Below are 19925 nucleotides of genomic sequence, written 5' to 3' on the forward strand. Positions count from 1 at the left end.
CTCCAGATTGAGAACAGTCTCATATTGAACATCCATCCTTAAGAACTGTTCATTAATGCTTTGTATTTAAAACATGGTAGGGGAATTCCTAATGGTCCAGTGGTTAGGACTCCAAGCTTTCACTGCCAAAGATGTGGGTTCAGTCCTGGTCAGGGAACTAAGATCCTTCAAGCTGCATGGAGCAGCTAGGGAAAAAAAAATTATGTCATGCAGAAAACACATTTCAAAAAATAAATAAAGAAATAAATAAAACATGATGGGGAAATAAAACATGATGGACTTTAGAGTGGAAACTGTTTTTCTTTCTCCCTGGTCTGCCATCCAGTAAGTTCTCGTTCTGCAGACTCCAGAATTTCTACTATTCATTGTACGTTTTTCTGGGTTAGGCCCCAGATGGTGGAATACACTCCCCAAAGGTCTCCCCTCTTTCAGTTCCTCCTGTTTCAACCCACTCTGTACATGGTTGGGAGAATGGTATCCCATGTAACAGTATCACCTCACACGTTTCAGAAGGGCTATTATCAAAAAGACATCAATTAACAAGTGTGGGTGAGAATCTGGAGAAAGGGAACACTCATGAAAGGGAACCCTCATGAACCGATGATTGGAATGCAAATCAGTGCAAAGACTAGGGAAAAGATTATGGAGGCTCCTTAAAAAAACTAAAAAATAGAACTACAATATGATCCAGCAATTGTACTTCTGGATATTTATCTGAAAAAAATGAAAACACTAACTCGAAAAGATTTATGTACCCCTAATGACCAACCTAGATAGCATATTTAAAAGCAGAGACATTACTTTGCCAACAAAGGTCTGTCTAGTCAAGGCTGTGGTTTTTCCAGGGGTCCTGTATGGATGTGAGAGTTGGACGGTGACGAAAGTTGAGTGCTGAAGAATTGATGCATTTGAACTGTGGTGTTGAAGAAGACTCTTGAGAGTTCCTTGGACTGCGAGAAGATCCAACCACTCCAACCTAAAGGAGATCAGTCCTGGGTGTTCCTTGGAAGGACTGATGTTGGAAGTTGAAACTCCAATACTTTGACCACCTCATGAAAAGAGTTGACTCATTGGAAAAGACCTTAATGCTGGGAAGGATTGGGGGCAGGAGGAGAAGGGGATGACAGAAGATGAGATGGCTGGATGGCATCACCGACTCGATGGACATGGGTTTGGGTAGACTCCGAGAGTTGGTGATGGACAGGGAGGCCTGGCGTGCTGCAGTTCATGGGGTCACAAAGAATTGGACATGACTGAGTGACTGAACTGAACTGAACTGAACTGATGTTCACTGCAGCACTCTTTATAATAGCCAAGACATGGAAGCAACCCAAGTGTCCATCAGCAGAGTGAATAAAGAAATTGTAGTATGTACAGATACATATGCAATGGAATATTATTCAGCCAAAAGAAAAAAAAAACTTTCCATTTGCAACAACATAGATGGAACTTGAAGGCATTATGCAATGTAAAATTGAGTCAGACAATGAAAGACATATACTGTATAACCTCACTCACATATATAGAATCTAAAAACAAAGAAAGAAAGAAACAAAACCAAGCTCATAGATACAGAGAACAGATTGGTAGTTGCCAGAGATGGGTTGGCGGCTGGGCAAAATGAGTGAAGGGAGTCAAAAGGTACAATCGTCCAGTTATAAAACTAACTGTGGATATAACGTACAGCGTGATGGCTGTGGTCAGCAATACTGTGCTGCATAGTTGAAAGTTGCTAGGAGAGCAGATCTTGAAAGTTGCTAGGAGAGCAGATCTTGAAAGTTCTCATCACAAGAAAAAAAATTCTGTAACTATGTATGGTGACAGATGTTAAGAGGACTGGATGATCATTTCACACTACATGCAAATATAGAATCATTATGTTGTACACTTGAAGCTAATATGTTATCTGTCAATTATACCTCAATTTTAAAAATATATAAGTATAAAATACATGTGCTCACACTTTAAAACCATCTTTTTCTATGGCAGAAGGTAGAGTGGCATGAGAAGTGCAATTCTTTCCTGTTGAGCCTATTTTTATACAGTAGATGGGTGCATTATTGTAAACTTATAACATCTACTTACATTTTGTAAACTAATCATACTCAAATGCACACAGTAAATTGCTACTTAAAAGCCATCTGTGGTAAAATTGTGCATTGTAGAAAGCCTGTATCTGTTTTGTAAATTGAGACTGTCATATATTGGACTTAGTTTAGTGGGAAAAATGTATACTGTCATCATTAGAGCAAAAGAGCTTCCATACCAATTTTTAAAAGCAGAGAAAAAAATTAACCAGGCTTTTTGAAGCAACTTTTAGTTTACTCGAGAATTGCACCGAATCCAAGCATTAAAGCATTAATGGAAAACTGGTCTTCTCTGTGTTGCTCCAATAATCTGAGGGAAGGCTAAAAAGCCGGTAGACCTCTTAGGACGATGGTGGAAGTGCTGCCCACTTAGGGTGGTCAGTTTGCCAAGAGGATTTAAGGGGCATTTGAGGTGAAACTACCACTTCTCTGCCAAACAGCAGGACTGAGTGAAGACCACACGGTCTATTTGTAGCAAGGTGAAAGTCCTGTGGTTCCTTTCATCTCTCTAAAATTAGAAATAATTCCAGTTTCACAGAGGCCAAATTTTCTCAAATACGAAGATTCAATATGAGTTGTCACCATAATAATTATAACCAACAGTGAGGGCTTACTGTATGCCAACACAGGCCTTACGTGAATTACCTCATTTAGTCCTCATGAAAACTCTATTTATTAGCATTTCACAAGTGGAAAAACTGAGACACAGAAAGGTTAAGCAACTAGACCGCGCTTGCAGAGCCACTGAATCTGGCTGGCAAAGTTACTCCAGAGTCTTACTTGCCTTCTGACTGCGTTATAGGGTCTCTCTATAAACTTGATAACTTTATGTTAGAAAAAAAACAGGTATAATATATTCTGTTCATAAGTTTGCAAAATGCTCTAACTTACATATTTCCTTTTTACCTCTGTAGGGAAAGTAGCTGAGATTCCGAAATTAATGTGAGGTTTACTAGAGCCTGTTATACAGAGTGAAGTAAGTCAGGAAGAGAAAAACAAATATCATATATTAATGCATATATATGGAATCTAGAAAAATGGTACTGAGGAACCTATTTGCAGGGAAAAAAATGGGGACCCAGATGTAGAGAACAGACTTCTGGACACAGTGAGGGAAGGGAGAGAGTGAGACATATGGAGAAAGTAGCATCGAAGTGTGTGTTTTACTGTCGTGTGTAAAATAGATAGCTGGTAAGAAGTTGCTGTGTATTACAGGGAGCCCAGCCTGGCGCTCTGTGATGATCTAGAGGGATGTTCTTGCCTGGAGAATCCCAGGGACGGGAGAGCCTGGTGGGCTGCCGTCTATGGGGTCGCACAGAGTCAGATATGACTGAAGTGACTTAGCAGTAGCAGTAGGGGGGTGGGTTGGGGGAAAGGGGGAGAGGAAGAAGAGGGAGGGGATCTACCTATAATTATGACTGATTTGTGTGGTTGAACAGCAGAAACCAACACAATATTGTAAAGCAATTTTCCTCCAGTTAAAAATAAATTTAAAAAAAAGGAAATTAATGTGAGGTTTAGAGATATTAGGTGATTTGCCCAAGGTTACAGATCTCCTAGATAAGGGAGCTAGAGGTTGAAACAAAATCCTATAATGAACTTGGAACTTTTGATTTATTGAGATTCAGAAAAAGTTCCAAGGGACATTTCTATACAGAAATCTGTGGAAGTTAGGAGACATAGGCAAAATATCTTGTAAACAGATAAAGGTTTACAAGATTCAATATATCTATGACAGGGAGCTTTAACAAACAGCCTCTTTAAAATCTTTGATTCTTTAATGGCTAACACAATTGAGTTTACTTAGCTATCTGTTTTCTTCTTTTTCTCCTTCTCTCCTTATATGCATGTTTGTGTAAAACAGATCAGCTTATTTGTCCTTTTTTTTTTTTTGATTGTCACACTAAGTTTCGTTAACATCCATTATATCATTTTTTAAATTGAAACAAAAACCTGGTGGACTTATACATTCAATCAGTTTATTCAGAAAATATTTTTTGAGGTTCACATAGTTGCCTGGTGGTGCACTAATCACTGGAAATCCAAAAGAGAGCGAAGTCACTGCCCAGATGAGAGAAGACTGTGGTGAAGTGTCATAAGAGCTCTAATAAATGTAGGTTAAACGAGCATCTCCTAACTGGGGGTCCAGGAAGACTTTCCAAAGCACCACCAAAGATGATTGACTTTCAGATCCTCAGCCTTTATTTATTTAAGTCTTTCCTAAGTTCTGCCTGCAGGAAAACATCTGAGAAGCAAGCAGCTTGTTAGTTCTTTTTCCCACCTCCCTTCTCACAACAGCCCTTCTCCCATGCTACAAAAGAAAAGCTTTTCTTTCATTCACTCCAAATCACCCAGCAAACCACAAGAGCACGAAGCAATGGACAGTTCAAGTGATTGTGTCAATAAAGCCATTTAGCCTTAAGTCACCATAAACCCACTGCAGGGCTTCACTTCTTTGTCTTATTGCTGTTTTTCACTCTGAATGGAGAATGGCATTAGAAGCAGGAAGTTTTGGAACTTACCTGGCAGTTCAGTGGTTAAGACTTTGCACGTTCAATGCAAGGGACGTGGGTTCGATTCCTGGTTGGGGAACTAGGTTCCTGTTGCATGTCGGAAACAAAAAAAGGGAGCAGGAAGTTTTGGTGTGTGTAGTGAAAGTCTGAATTTGGACCATGTTCAAGATCGAGGCAGCAGAAGCAACGACAACTTTTGTTGAAGGGCCTTATCTCTTCCATTCCCTGACTCTGTTTAATGAATCATCTGGGCTGGCGAGGAACACTGAAGAAAGCAGGCCATTGTTTTTCCAGGCGACAGACACACACGTCTGTCTTTTAATCTCTCCACATTAAAATTAGAGGATTTGAGGTTTATAAAAAGCCTGCTGTAAATGACAGATATCCAAGGCATGCCCTTGGCCTTTTCACCTTGAGAAAGCTTGACAGCCTCACATTCCACTTGTTTGCATTTCTCTTTCATACTCTGAATGATCTCAAAGAGTAGGCGGTGATAAGTTCCCTGTTCACAGTTTTGATAGGGAAAGGCACTTCTTAGAGTAAGAGACTTATCTGAAAGAAGCTAGTATTTTGTATTTTCTTGAACATATGTTACACTCACAGGAAAAGCACTTTCATTAACTTTTTCCAAGCATTCACTGTACTCCAAAATACCTAATTTTCCTTTGCTGTGTATCTTTTGCTTAGGTCGATCATCAACCACTTCTCATTTTTTCCTATTTACCTATGTATTTATTAAAAGTAGTTTATCTTAATGGGAGTATGTTGTGGATTCTACTGTAATTACTACTTAACAATCATGACTAAAACTTAATACATCTACCTTGGTCATGGTCCAAGCAAGGCCTTTTCTTTCTGCTGTTAATTTCCTCAAAGTAGATTAACTTGTGCTCTTAAAAAAGGGAGCAGCTGCTTTTGGTGGAAAACAAAATGTTCTCTAAAACAATCCAGGATATAATACCTTGGATTTTAAAAAGCAAACCTCATTTATTTAGGATTAATTTATCCCTCTCAGAAGTTGATATGTGGTTCTATTTCTGTAAAATGCAAAATTATAAGCGTAATTGTTTCCAAACATGAAATGAAATTTCTAATCTTTCTGCCTGGAGTCTTTAGGTGTCTGTTTCTCTGTCCACCTGTCACTCCTTAGAGTATGTCGAGGTGACCCTAGTGTAGAGACTTGCCATGCTAGGGGTTTCTTCGGTGTATCAAGGAAAGTGAGAAGAGCCAGTGAGAGTGAGGGAAAGGGCAGGAAGGGCGAGAAAGCAAGAACTTCAGGACATGCAGAATCCACTGAGGGGTCTGCGCTCTGTCTGCAAGCCCAGTGATGTTAAAGTGAGTGTGCACACCCAGAATGTGAACGGAGACTACTGGGGTGTCAGAAGCATTGATTATGTTTTCTCTAACATCTAGGAAAAAGTAAAATTGTACTAATATTTAATTCACATGGATTGACATGGGCACCCTCTACTTAGTCCATCAGATGGTCATACTGTCACCATCTGAGCAGTGAGTGTCCTGAGGGAAGGGGGAGAGTCTCCTGTGTAGCCTCAAGGATTCACCCTCTTTCAGCAGAGTGGGTTGTGACTGGCAGTTTATATGAGCTAGGTTAAGGGGCTTTGTTGTGTGGATCATAACAAACTGTGGAAAATTCTTAAAGAAATGGGAATGCCAGACCACCCTACCTGCCTCCTGAGAAATCTGTATGCAGGTCAAGAAGCAACAGTTACAAGTGGACATGGAACAAAGGATTGGTTCCAAATTGGGAAAGGAGAACATCAAGGCTATTTTGTTGTCACTCTGCTTATTTAACTTATATGCAGAGTACATCATGCGAAATGCTGGGCAGGATGAAGCACAAACTGGAATCAAGATTGCCAGAAGAAATATCAATAACCTCAGATATGCAGATGACACCACCCTTATGGCAGAAAGTGAAGAGGAACTGAAGAGCCTCTTGATGAAGGTGAAAGAGGAGAGTGAAAAAGGTGGCTTAAAACTCAACATTCAAAAAACAAAGACCATGGCATCTGGTCCCATCACTCCATGGCAAATAAATGGGGAAACAGTGCAAACGGTGGCTGACTTTATTTTCTTGGGCTCCAAAACACTGCAGAAGGTGACTGCAGACATGAAATTAAAAGATGCTTGCTCCTTGGAAGAAAAACTATGACCAACCTAGATAGCATATTCAAAAGCAGAGACATTACTTTGCCAACAAAGGTCCATCTAGTCAAATCTTTGGTTTTTCCAGTAGTCATGTATGGATGTAAGAGTTGGACCATAAAGAAAGCTGAGCACCAAAGAATTGATGCTTTTTAACTGTGGTGTTGGAGAAGACTCTTGAGAGTCCCTTGGACTGCAAGGAGATCCAACCCATCAATCCTAAAGGAAATCAGTCCTGAACGTTCATTGGAAGGACTGATGCTGAAGCTGAAGCTCCAATACTTTGGCCACCTGATGTGAAGAACTGACTCATTGGAAAAGACCCTGATGCTGGGAAGGATTGAAAGCAGGAGGAAAAGGGGATGACAGAGAATAAGATGGTTGGATGGCATCATCGACTAGATGGACATGAGTTTGGGCAAGCTCCAGGAGTTGGTGATGGACAGGGAGGCCTGGCGTGCTTCAGTCCACGGGGTTGCAAAGAGTTGTACACAACTGAGTGACTGAACTGACCTGAACTGAAAGGGCTTTGCAGACAGATTATGTCAGCCAGTGTTCACTGATGATCCTTGAGAAAGGGACAACTAGCTTGAAAAGATTTCTGCAAACAGAAGAAAACAAACACAAACAAAATTCAATGCATATGTCATCAAAGAGTCTACAAATAATAAATTCTGGAGAGGATGTGGAGAGAAGGGAACCCTCCCATACTGTTGAAGGGAATGTATGGAGCTTCCATGAGATACTGAAAATAGATTTACATTTGATCCAGCAACCTCATTCCTGCATATATCCAAAAGAGATTAAAAAAAATAATAATTTGAAAAGATATATGCTCCCCAGTGTTTATAACAGCACTATTTACAATAGCTAAGACATGGAAACAACTCAAGTGCCCATCAACAGACAATTGATTTAAAAAGTTGTGGAGATATATATAATGGAATATTATATATATATATATATATATATATATATATATATATATAATGGAATATTAGTCATAGAAAGAACAAAAGCTTGTCATGTGCAGCAACATGGATGAATCTAGAGATTTTCTTACTAAATGAAGTAAGTCAGACAGAGAAAGACAAAGATTATATAATATCACTTATATATGGAATCTAAAAAATAATACAAATCAACCTATTTACAAAACAGAAACTGACTCACAGACATAGAAATCAAACTTATGGCTACCACAGTGGAAAGGAAGGGGGAGGGATAAATTAGGATTCCAGGATTAACAGATACACCCTACCATATATAAAATAAACAACAAAGGTTTACTATACAACATAGAAACTATATTCAATATCTTGAAATAATTTATAATGGAAAAGAATCTGAGACTGTATATCTGAAGCTAACACAATATTTTAATAAATCAACTCAGATGGTAAAAAATCTACCTGCAATGAGGGAGACTCAGTTTCGATCCCTGGGTCAGGAAAATGCCCTGGAGTAGGAAATGGCAACCCACTTCAGTATGCTTGTCTGGAGAGTTCTGTGGACAGAGGAGTCTGGAGGGCCACAGTCCGTGGGGTCACAAAGAGTCAGACATGACTGGGTGACTAACACTAACTACCATAGTTAAATTTAAAAAAAATAATAAAGTATTAGTGATAGAAAAATAAGGAAATAGCAAAATCAAAATAGCATGATTTTTCCAATTCTTATTACAACTTTTCCATTATCCATATTCCAAGATAGAAATTTTGACGATTTAATCAGAATTAACAAACAGTGGAGCACAAAATTGTGGTATCATCAAGAAGACTATTTGAAAGGGAATTCTATCAACTGTCATTATTGATTACTTAGCCCTTCTGTATATTTGGCCTTTAACCAAGGATAGTATAAGAAAACAACCATAATTCAGAAAATATTTTAAAATGCTAATTATTTCATGTTTATCTCATCTTTTTATCCCTATTTTTGTGTATGACATTATGTATTAAGTTATTTTCATAAATAACTATATAAATATATGTTAGGCTTGCATGCTGTTTTGGTTAACACTGCTGTATAACCAATTACCCCACAACTCTGTGGCTTAAAATGTTTTACCACAGTCTGTAGATTATCTTGGAGAAGGCAATGGCAACCCACTCCAGTACTCTTGCCTGGAAAATCCCATGGGCAGAGGAGCCTGGTAGGCTGAAGTCCATGGGGTCGCTAAGAGTTGGACACGACTGAGCGACTTCACTTTCACGCATTGGAGAAGGAAATGGCAACCCACTCCAGTGTTCTTGCCTGGAGAATCCCAGGGACGGGGGAGCCTGGTGGGCTACCGTTTATGGGGTCGCACAGAGTCGGACACGACTGAAGCGACTTAGCAGCAGCAGTAGATTATCTGGGCTCAGAGTAAGGCTTTTTTTTTTTTTTTAACTTTTTATTTTATATTGGAGTATAATTGATTAACAATATATTCATTTCAGATGTACAACAAAGTGATTCACTTATACATATACATATATCTATTCTTCTTCAAATTCTTTTCCCATTTAGGTTGTTACATAATATTGAGTAGAGTTCCCTGTGCTATACAATCCATCCTTGTTGGTTATCCATTTTAAATATAGCAGTGTGTACCTGTCAATCTCAAACTAACTATGCTTCTTCTCTACCCTTCCCCCCTAGTAAGCATAAGTTTGTTCTCTAAGTCTATAACAGCAGAGTAGTTTGCAAAGGGCGAGTGCAGCAGCCTCAAAATATAGTGTGGTTAGCTTTTACGGGTTGGGTAATTTCATAGGCTAATAAGTGGGAGGATTATTCCAATGATTTTGGGGAAGGGATGGAGATTTCCAGGAATTGGGCCACCACCCACTTTCTGGTCTTTGGACATGCCTTGAAACTGTCATGTCACCTCTGGGTGTGTCATTTAGCTTGCTGGTTGAGGATCAAGTCAAGTTGACTTGTCTGCCATCTTGGATCCATTTGATTCTAAACATTTTATGTTGTGTCCTTGAGCTATGTCATTCTTTCAAAAGTTGGACCCTGCCCTCTTCCCTCCTGTTTCATCCCTCCCTCAGAGATTTTACTCCCATATTCTTATGGGAACCTGAAGGATGATGGTCCATCTTCTGTAGTTGCTTCAAGAAGAGCAGAGTAGTTTTTTTTTTTTTTTTTTACTTAAGCATCACTCCTTCCAATGAACGTTCAGGACTGACTTCCCCTAGGATAGACTGGTTGGACCTCCATGCAATCGAGTAGTTTTAACCTGAGGTTTCTCATGTGGTTTCGGTCATCTGAATGCTCAACAGGCTGGATGCTCAAGATGACAACTCCCACAGCTGACAGCTGATGCTGGATGCTGGCTGGGAGCTCATTTGGGACTGTTGATTAGTGAGCCTATATGCGGCTTCTCCCTTATTTGGGCTTCTTACAGCATGGTGGCAGGGTACCAGGTGCGGGAGTCCCAAGCACCTTCCAAGAGGAAGATGCAGAAGATTCCAGGCCAGTTACAGTACATGCCTAAAACAGGAGCAGCATCATTTCTATTTCTGTCCTACTCTATTGGTTAAAAACAGTCACAAATTCAGAAGGGTAGGGGGAAAACTCCACTGCTTGATGGGGTTGAGCAGAAGAGCATATGCATGGGAGAAAATGCAGTGGCTAATATTTGGAAAACACAGCCTATCACACATGCTGCAATTTTTACCGATGGGTTTACGGTCATAAAACCTGGAGCCACTGGAACAAGACAGACTTGTAGGTGAGATCACAACCTTGAGGACAAATTGACTTAACTAACAGCTGTTTCATCCTGAGAAATTTAAGTAATGTCTCTGAATCACTGAAAATCAGAAAGTAGAACCTGTGGCGGTGTGTAGGGGAGAGGGGTGAAGGGGGCTGTTTGGAATACTAGCTGAGAAAATGTGTACCCAAAGTGTTCCAGAACCACATTTGGGTCCACTGGCCCATGTACGATAAAGTCAGTCTACTGACACCAGCTTGTGGTGAAGGAAAGTTCAATGTTTATTACAGGGCACCAGCTAGGCAAGGAGTCCAGGACAGCTAGTGCTCAAAGCACCCAAGTTCCCTGGTGGGTTTCAGCAAAACATTTTTAAAGTCCAGGTGACCGAGGGATGTTCAAGTCTATGTGATCAGCTGGTGCATAGTAATGATGGATTGATAGTGAAGTAATAGTAATAGGGGTTCACAGCATCAGTCTTTAGGAACCGATAGGTCTGGGGACTACATGCTTATGATTGTCAATTATTAACTTCTCCCATTTGGTGGTGGTTTTAGCCTCTGTAAAACAACTTGACATATGCATTAGATACGATTATCTAGGTACTTCAGAGAGGAGCTAAAGCAGAGAATATGGGGGAGGGGTCTCTCTCTAGAAGGCCCCAGCAGGTCTTCACTGGGTTACAAAGTACCCAGAACAATGTAACTGGCTCTACTTGTAGCAGATATCATTATGGTTTTGAATTGGGGAGTGACTGGTTTAGAAAAAGCTTTTCAGAGCAAGCACTTTGATGACAGCATGGTGGATGTAGGAAAGCAGGGAGGAGATGGGAGGTCAAGAAAGGAGCGGGTGGGGGGATCTCTTGTGAGACTGTGGCCAGAAGAGAGGGGCAGTGATGGAGAGAAGCTGGGGGAGAAGAATGATATGCAACCCAATGAAGATCAGCCTCTGCTTGCTGAAAATGGAGAACAGTGCATGCACAGCAATGAAGACCCAGTGTTCCTAAAAATAAATTTAAAATGAAAAAGGATAGCTTTTTAAAAAATAGCTTTTTTCAAACTCAAAAGAGGTTAGTCATTTGTTCAAGATCATAGAGCTGATAAATGATAAAGCCAGGATACCAACCCTCAGCTGTGATCAAACGTGTTACAATGCTCCCAAACTGCACTAAGACCAGAGCCACACATGGCTATTTAAATGAAATGCAAATGAATGAAAATTAAGCAAAATTAAAACTTCAATTCCTTAGGCACACTGACCACATTTCAACTATTCAATATCCACACATGACTTGGCACAGAGACAGAACGTTTCCATCATCAGATTGGAAGGCGATCCAATCCCTTAAAAGGCATAATACGTTGAAAGCCTATAGGATGGCTGGTTAAGAGAAGAGATGAAATAGTGGAAGAGAAGAGAGGAAAAGGAGGGAGAAAGATTTTAAACAGTTTTATGGAGAAAGAAGCCTAGATCTAGAGCCCTGTTACATTTGTAAACTTTAGTAGCTAAAATTTCAAAATATATTAAAGACATACTTTTAAAAAATTTGAGAGCTGCAATTCAACAGATAGTTAAGTCTCATTTGTGTGCCTGGCATTGGTTGAGGGGAGATTGCCAAGCAAACAAAATAGACACACTTTCCCATCCTTAAAAGTAGAGTAACTTTAATCAAATAATTAAAATAAAGCATGACAGTTATTTTGTAATGGAAAGAATTCTGTAGAAATAAATAGCAGAGGGGTCCATGTAGCCTAGACAGGGCTCAAGGATCTTTCCCCAAGGAAGTGCTATTAAGTAATCTGAGAAAGGAACTGTTTCAGGGAAGAGAGTGGGGTGTGAGAGGATGGTCACTTCGCGGGTCACATCTGAGTGCCTCAGACGGCTGCCAAGTCTGAGTTCTTGGCTTCACATGAGAAAGAACTCAAGAGTGAGCCATAGTAAAGTGAAAGAAGGTTTATACAAGGAAGAAACACACTCTGTAGACAGAGTGTGGGCCATCTCAGAAGGCTAGAGAGGTGCCAGGGTATGGGGTCATCAGGTTTTATAGGGGTGGGTACTTTCATTTTCTTGGGCTCCAAAATCACTGTGCACAGCGACTGCAGCCTTGAAATTAAAAAGACACTTGCTCCTTGGAAGGTAAACTATGGCAAAACTAGACAGCATATTAAAAAGCAGAGACATCACTTTGCTGACAAAGGTCTGTATAGTCAAAGCCATGGTTTTTCCAGTAGTCATGTACAGATGTGAGAGTTGGACCATAAAGAAGTCTGAGCACTGAAGAATTGATGCTTTTGAACTGTGGTGTTGAAGAAGACTCTTCCAAGGGACTCAAACCAGTCAATCCTAGAGGAAATCAGTCCTGAATATTCACTGGAAGGACTGATGCTGAAGCTCCAATGCTTTGGTCACCTGATGTGAAGAGCCAACTCATTGGAAAAGGACCCTAGTGCTGGGAAAGATTGAGGGCAGGAGGAGAAGCGGAACACAGAAGATGAGATGGTTGGATCACATTTTTGACCAAAGTCCAGGAGATAGTGAAGGACAGGGACTCCTGGTGTGTTGCAGTCCGTGGGGTCACAAAGAGTTGGACACGACTTAGCAACTGAACAACAATAAAAATTTCATAGGCTAATGAGTGGGAGGAGTAATTCCAGCTTTTTTTGGGAAGGGGTGAGGATTTTCAGGAATGGGACCACCATCCACTTTTGATGCTTACGGTCATGGCACCTGCGGGTGTGTCATTTAGCATACTGATGTGTTACAATGACCCAGATAAGATGATGGTGTGATCACTCACCTCGAGCCAGACATCCTGGAATGAGAAGTCAAGTGGGCCTTAGGAAGCATCACTACGAATAAAGCTAGTGGAGGTGATGGAATTCTAGTTGAGCTATTTCAAATCCTAAAAGATGATGCTGTGAAAGTGCTGCACTCAGTATGCCAGCAAATTTGGAATACTCAGCAGTGGCCACAGGACTGGAAAAGATCAGTTTTCATTCTAATCCCAAAGAAGGGCAATGCCAAAGAATGTTCAAACTACTGCACAATGGCACTCATCTCACATGCTAGCAAAGTAATGCTCAAAATTCTCCAAGCCAGGCTTCAACGGTACATGAACTGTGAACTTCCAGATGTTTAAGCTGGATTTAGAAAAGCTAGAGGAACTAGAAATCAAATTGCCAACATCTGCTGGTGGTGGTGGTTTAGTTGCTAAGTCATGCCTGACTCTTGTGACCCCATGGACTGTAGCCTGCCAGGCTCCTCTGTCCATGGGATTCTCCAGGCAAGAATACTGGAGTGGGTTGCCATTTCCTTCTCCAGGGGATCTTCCTGACCCAGGAATCGAACCTGCATCTCCTGCACTGCAGGCAGATTCTTACCAACTGAGCTATGAGGGAAGCCCATCATCCGTTAGATCATTGAAAAAGCAAAAGAGTTCCAAAAAAACATCTACTTCTGCTTTATTGAGTATGCCAAAGTCTTTGACTGTGTGGATCTCAACAAACTATGGAAAATTCTTAAAGAGATGGGAATACCAGACTACCTTACTTGTCTCCTAAGAAATCTGTATGCAGGTCAAGAAGCAACAGTTAGCACTGGACATGGAACAGACTGTTTCCAAATAGTACATCAAGGCTGTATATTGTCACCCTGCTTATTTAACTTATATGCAGAGTACATCATGAGAAATACAGGGCTGGATGAAGCACAAGCTAGAATCAAGATTGCCAGGAGAAATTTCAATAACCTCAGATATGCAGATGACACCAGTTATGGCAGAAAATGAAGAAGAACTAAAGAGCCTCTTGATGAAAGTGAAAGAGGAGAGTGAAAAAGTTGGCTTAAAACTCAACATAATGGCATCTGGTCCCATCACTTCATGGCAAATAGATGGGGAAACAATGGAAACAGTGAGAGACTTTATTTGAGGGGGCTCCAAAATCACTGCAGATTGTGACTGCAGCCATGTAATTAAAAGATGCTTGCTCCTTGAAAGAAAAGTTATGACCAACCTAGACAGCATATTCAGAGAAGGCAATGGCAACCCACTCCAGTACTCTTGCCCGGAAAACCCATGGACAGAGGAGCCTGGTAGGCTGCAAGTCCATGGGGTCGCTGAGAGTTGGACATGACTGAGCGACTTCACTTTCACTTTTCACTTTCATGCATTGGAGAAGGAAATGGCAACCCACTCCAGTGTTCTTGCCTGGAGAATCCCAAGGACGGGAAAGCATGGTGGGCTGCCATCTATGGGGTCCCACAGAGTTGGACACAACTGAGGCGACTTAGCAGCAGCTGCAGACAGCATATTAAAAAGCAGAGACATTATTTTGCCAACAGATGTCTGTCTAGTCAAAGCTATGATTTTTCCAGTAGTCATGTATGGATGTGAGAGTTGGAGTATAAAGAAAGCTGAGCGCCAAAGAATTGATACTTCTGAACTGTGATGTTGGAGAAGACTCTTGAGAGTCCCTTGGACTGCAAGGAGATCCAACCCATCAATCCTAAAGGAAATCAGTCCTGAATATTCATTGGAAGGACTGATGTTGAGGCTGAAACTCCAATACTTTGGCCACCTGATATGAAGAACCGACTCATTTGAAAAGACCCTGATGCTGGGAAAGATTGAGGGCAGGATAAGAAGGGGACGACAGAGGATGAGATGGTTGGATGGCATCACCGACTCAATGGACATGAGTTTGAATAAACTCCCGGAGTTGGTGATGGACAGGGAAACCTGGCGTGCTGCAGTCCATGGGGTCGCAAAGAGTCGGACATGACTGACCTACTGCACTGAACTGAACTGAGAGCCCCTTGGACATTTAGGGAATCAAACCAGTCAATCTTAGGGAAATCAACCCTGAATACTCATTGGAAGGACTGATGTTGGAGCTGAAACTCCAGTATTTTGGTCATCTGATAACGAGCAGCTGACTCATTGGAAAAGTCCCTGATGTTGGGAAAGATTGAGGGCAGAAGGAAAAGTGGGCATCAGAGGATGAGATGGCTGGATCGCATCACCCCTGCTATGGACACAAACTTGGGCAAATTTCGAGAGGTGGTGAGAGACAGAGAGGCCTGGTATGCTACAGTCCATGGGGTCACAAAGAGTCAGACATGACTAGGCAACTGAACAACAAACTCTCTAAGGCACTACCAAAGGCCACTACCTGGTTGGCTTTTTGCCTGCCCTCCCAGTCTCACCTTAGCTGGATCACCTCCTCGGATGTCTTCTCCAGCTCTCATCTTTTTTTTTTTTTTTGGCTGTGCTGGATCTTCGTTGCTGCAAGGGCTTTTCTCTAGTTGCAGAGGCTACTCTTTAGTTGCCGTGCTTGAGTTTCTCACTGCGGTGGCTTCTCTTCTTGTGGAACATGGGCTTTAAGGCGTGTGGGCTTCAGTAGTGGCAGCTTGAGGGCTCTAGAGCACAGGCTCAATAATTGTGGCATGCAGGTTTAGTTCCTCTTAGTCATGTGGGATCTTCTCAGATCAGGGACTGAGTCAGTATCTATCTCCTGCATTGGCAGGAGAATTCTTTCCCACTGAGCCACCAGGGAAGCCCACCCTCTTTTGTAAGCTCCACATTCCTTTCCTTTTTAGAGATGTCCTTTCTGGCTGGAACTCACTTTCATCCCTGACGCTCTTCATCCTTTCTTCCTGTAGTGAATTTTTTTATCCAAATCTTTCCTCAAGGATTCCTTGCCGGACTTTTCTAGGTCAGTTACATTTCATCATTAGAGGCTCTTAAGCACAGGTAGCACTAGCCACATATGCATTTTCACATTTGCAGGGATTAGTTAACACTTTTAAACACAAGTAACATTTTTCTATTTGACTGGAGACAATGGTATATAACAGGATGGAGGTGTGCTCACCCTGCATATCCAGCACTTAGCCCAGTGCAGGCACAAATGTTACACACTTAATGAATATTTTAGACTTTTGATTGTAAGCACATTACTGCTCACAAGAGAGGCGGACTGAAAAAAAATAGTATTTAGGAGTCATCAGCATATAGGTGGAGCCATAAAAATGCTCATGAAGCAAAACCATTGGGTTGAGCAAAATGAAGGCTATTAGGAACCTTGCTTAGGTGGAATAATTGAACAGAAGTCAAATTATAGTCACTTGAAAGGGAAGGAAGTAGCAGCAGTTAATAAAGATGGTGCTTTCCCACCAGAGTCTGGCTCTGAAGGGGAGGAAAGAGGAAAAGTCAGGGGGGCCCTGTAGTAATTTTTTAATAACATCATTCATGTATGATACAGGCTTTCTTGGCTGAATAGGGAGGGTTTACAGGTCCTTAATGGTTACTTACAGGTCATTCGTTAAAATGGCAAGGAAATCAGAGCTGTTTAGTATCTACCTATAAAATAATAACCTATAAAATAATTGAATGAATAGTAAGGTATAGACATTTGTGCTCAGTTGCTCAGTGATGTCCAACTCTTTGTGACCCTATGGGCTGTAGCCTACCAGGCTCCTCTGTCCATGGGATTCTCCAGGCAAGGATACTGGAGTGGGTTACCATTTCATTCTCCAGGGAATCTTCCCCATCTCTGGACCCAGGAATAGACTCCCAGTCTCCTGTGGTTCCTGCATTGGCAGGCAGGTTCTTTACTGCTCAGGCACCTGGGAATCCCCATACACATTTAAACCAGACTTTTGAATGCAAATAAGTTGTTTGAAACTCTTCAACTAAGCGTTTCTTATTTTTATGCTTGGGGTAGGAGTACACTTAATTTGTATTTTCTTTCAATAGTTCACAAATATTCTTGCATATACTTAATCTATATTTTCTCTTAATTGTTCAAAAGTATACTTGAGTATACTTAATCTGTATTTTCTTTCAATTGTTCAATTTTACATCTGTTTAACAAGAGACTGGTTGCCAGTGACATGTGACCTGTTAGGGCTCCACCCCAGCCTAAGAGGCTTTTCTATGTCTAGTACGGAGGGGAGAGAGGAAGGGAGAAGTATATGCAATTTCTGGGCGATAAGATTACAGCTATATTGACTTTGCTGCTGCTGCTCTTAAGTCGCTTCAGTCATGTCTGACTCTCTGCGACCCCATAGACAGCAGCCCACGAGGCTCCCCCGGCCCTGGGATTCTCCAGGCAAGAACACTGGAGTGGGTTGCCATTTCCTTAACCACCCTCCCACTTTCTAAGATCAAATCAGCACAAGTCACCACTTCCTATTCCTTTAAAAGCCCAGAAAGGCTCATAATTTAATCTGACATTGCTCCAGGAGCACACAGCAGACAATAGCCATTACATTCTTCCTTTTCCTTTTCCGATGTCACTTTCCCAGCTCAGTTTCTAAATGTTTTTATCACACGCCTACAACAAAAAACTGTCAAAGCCGCTTGGTTAGGAGCTCGTGGTCTACTTTGCCTGAAACCGATGGATGGGGGTGGAGGGGTCGTAAGTGGGTCTAAGTGGCCTTGAGGTCTTTGAGCAGAAAAAAGTTTAACACCCCAAGTTTGCAAATCCGACTTGGTTGGTGGTGAAATCCAAAGCCTGGGTTCACGTTCTCCTTCAGTTTTGGGGGTCAGTGGCAGATAACCGTCCAGGCACAACTGGCAATCCCAGTTGTAAGCTCTCTGGGCAGGAGAGGCGGAGGGAAGCAGAAACTGCCTTTTGTGGGTTTGTCAAAGGAAAATCTGTCCTAAAGAAAATTAATTTACCACAGGTGGCTCCCCCCGGGCAGAGGGCCCACCGTGGCGTTGTTTGGTAAATAAGGATGCTTGCTCAGTGCCTGCTCGCGGAAAGGCGCTCCTGCACTCTCGTGCCCTGGGGGCTGGGACTAAGGCTTGGAGTTTCCCGTCTGGAGGATCAGTTTCTCCCCCAGGGATGATGGAGGGGCTACGCTGTTCCCTGCGCCTGGTGGCCGGGGCACCCGGGCGGTGGCGGCCGGTTCCGCGCGGTGCGTGCGCTGGGGCTTGGCCGCTCCGCCCGCTTTCTCGTGGAGCCGGGCGCAGCGTGTCGCCGCCGCTCTCCGCTGCCGCGCGCCCCGGAAGGCTCCCCATGGCCAGCCCGCCCCCCGCCGCCGCGGCCTTCGTCCCTCAGGTACCCAGACCACAGGCTTTCGCGGGGGTGGGAGTAGGAATAGGGGTGGGGCAGATCGGACCCCAGGCTCTCGGAAGTCCACGGGCCTGGCCGGGCGCGCAGCTGCTGTTTCCCGCACCATCCTGCCTCGCCTTGCACCACCATTCTGTCTCCATCCGGGAGTCTCCTCTTTCCCCATCCCTGCCTCAAATCTAGAGTCCCAGTCTGCGAACGCCTCGGAGAGGCCCCCGCCAGCCAGATCTAAAAGTCCCGCCGGTGACCTGCTCCGGAGCGAGGCGCGGACAGCCACCGGGAACGTGAGGGTCGCTATGGAATCCGCTTTGGTGGAAGAGGTGGGGGCGGCGGGGGTGGGGCGGGGGAGCAGAGGGAAAGGAATTTCTGGGCTGCCAGAACTGACAGCCACATCCTGCGTGCCTTCGCCACCCCAAAATATTTTGCCCGTAGCCTTTTGCCTCCCTGAATCCTTTTCTTCCTCTCTTCCTTAGTGATGTAGCAGATTAGGTTTGTTTTTTTTTTTGAAAGTCAGTACCTTTTCCTGTTCGACCTGTTTCCATTGCGTCCTTAAGTGTTTTTAAAATTTTACTCCCTCATTCCATGAGTTCTGTCCTTAACGAGTGTCCTTGAGCCTGCATTGGAGGACCCTACCCGTGGAGAAAATGGTTCACTCTGGTCCCCATCGCTTTTCCAGGCTTGCTATTGTGCGCCCGTGATCGACAAGACCACGAGGCTGAGTGCGCCCAGGAGATTTCTCTGTTAATGGCTTTAAGCCCTAATCTAGACTATTTCCTCGGATAAAAGGGAGACAATTACTTTCTTGTTCTTTGCTGGTGAACCCTGGCGCTTCAGGGCGAACCAGGAATTTAATCAGTCTGCTCGAAGCCAGCGGTGGAGGACAAAAACAGCCGCGACCTCCGACAGGGCAGAAAGAGAAGGACAGCTCTCGCAGGACGCTCTTCTTTGGGGCTGGTGCCTGGGTGTTTGATTCTCCTTTTCCTGTTTGCTTGGGGACCAGACCCGAGAGCAGCGAAGGGTGTGATGGTGAGTGATATTGATTACCCCAGACCCCAGTGAGACACCTAGTTTTAATTAATGGATTTAATTCTTCTTTAAGGATTGCAATAATGGATGCTCCGCAGAAGGTACCGGAGAAGGCGGATCCAAAGAGATGGTGGAGACTTTCAAGGTAAGTTACTTGCCAGAGGCTAAGTGAAACAGCAGTTCAGTTGAATACAGCCATTTCTTGTTGAGATTTGGGGCAGTTTTCTCCGCGCACAGGTTTATACAATAATTGAAATAACCTGCCATGCATTTTAAATTCCACTCTTCTGGGGAAAAAGTCATATGGGGAGCAGTGTAGGACAGTCGTATAAAATTACCGGGCAGTTAATTGCTTATT

At 42.7% G+C, this 19925-nt stretch overlaps 1 protein-coding gene and 1 long non-coding RNA gene across 6 annotated transcripts in view; one reads left to right on the forward strand and one right to left on the reverse strand.

Moving 5' to 3' along the window:
• BCAT1 (branched chain amino acid transaminase 1) overlaps nucleotides 1-19925 on the forward strand; it is a 118488-nt gene that overhangs the window by 23227 nt on the left and 75336 nt on the right. The window contains exons 1-2 of one of the 5 annotated variants that reach the window (XM_086401742.1): nucleotides 18168-18529; nucleotides 19641-19712. In XM_086401742.1, coding sequence (XP_086257868.1) covers nucleotides 18314-18529; nucleotides 19641-19712 — 288 coding nt within the window. In that variant the 5' untranslated portion in view covers nucleotides 18168-18313. Of the gene's footprint in view, nucleotides 1-18167; nucleotides 19568-19640; nucleotides 19713-19925 lie in introns of those variants that run through there. The other 4 variants (XM_086401740.1, XM_086401741.1, XM_086401739.1 and 1 more) reach the window with 4 other exon arrangements.
• On the reverse strand, nucleotides 4267-15788 carry LOC147372567 (uncharacterized). Its single transcript, XR_015164190.1, has 4 exons — nucleotides 15669-15788; nucleotides 7280-7367; nucleotides 4610-4687; nucleotides 4267-4332 (listed from the first exon to the last, which is right to left on the reverse strand). It is a non-coding gene; the product is annotated as an uncharacterized LOC147372567 (long non-coding RNA).

Source organism: Bos grunniens, chromosome 5 (genome assembly GCF_055505025.1).
Source record: "Bos grunniens cultivar Pamir isolate PY7600 chromosome 5, Bosgru_T2T1.0, whole genome shotgun sequence".
Lineage (NCBI taxonomy): Eukaryota > Metazoa > Chordata > Mammalia > Artiodactyla > Bovidae > Bos > Bos grunniens.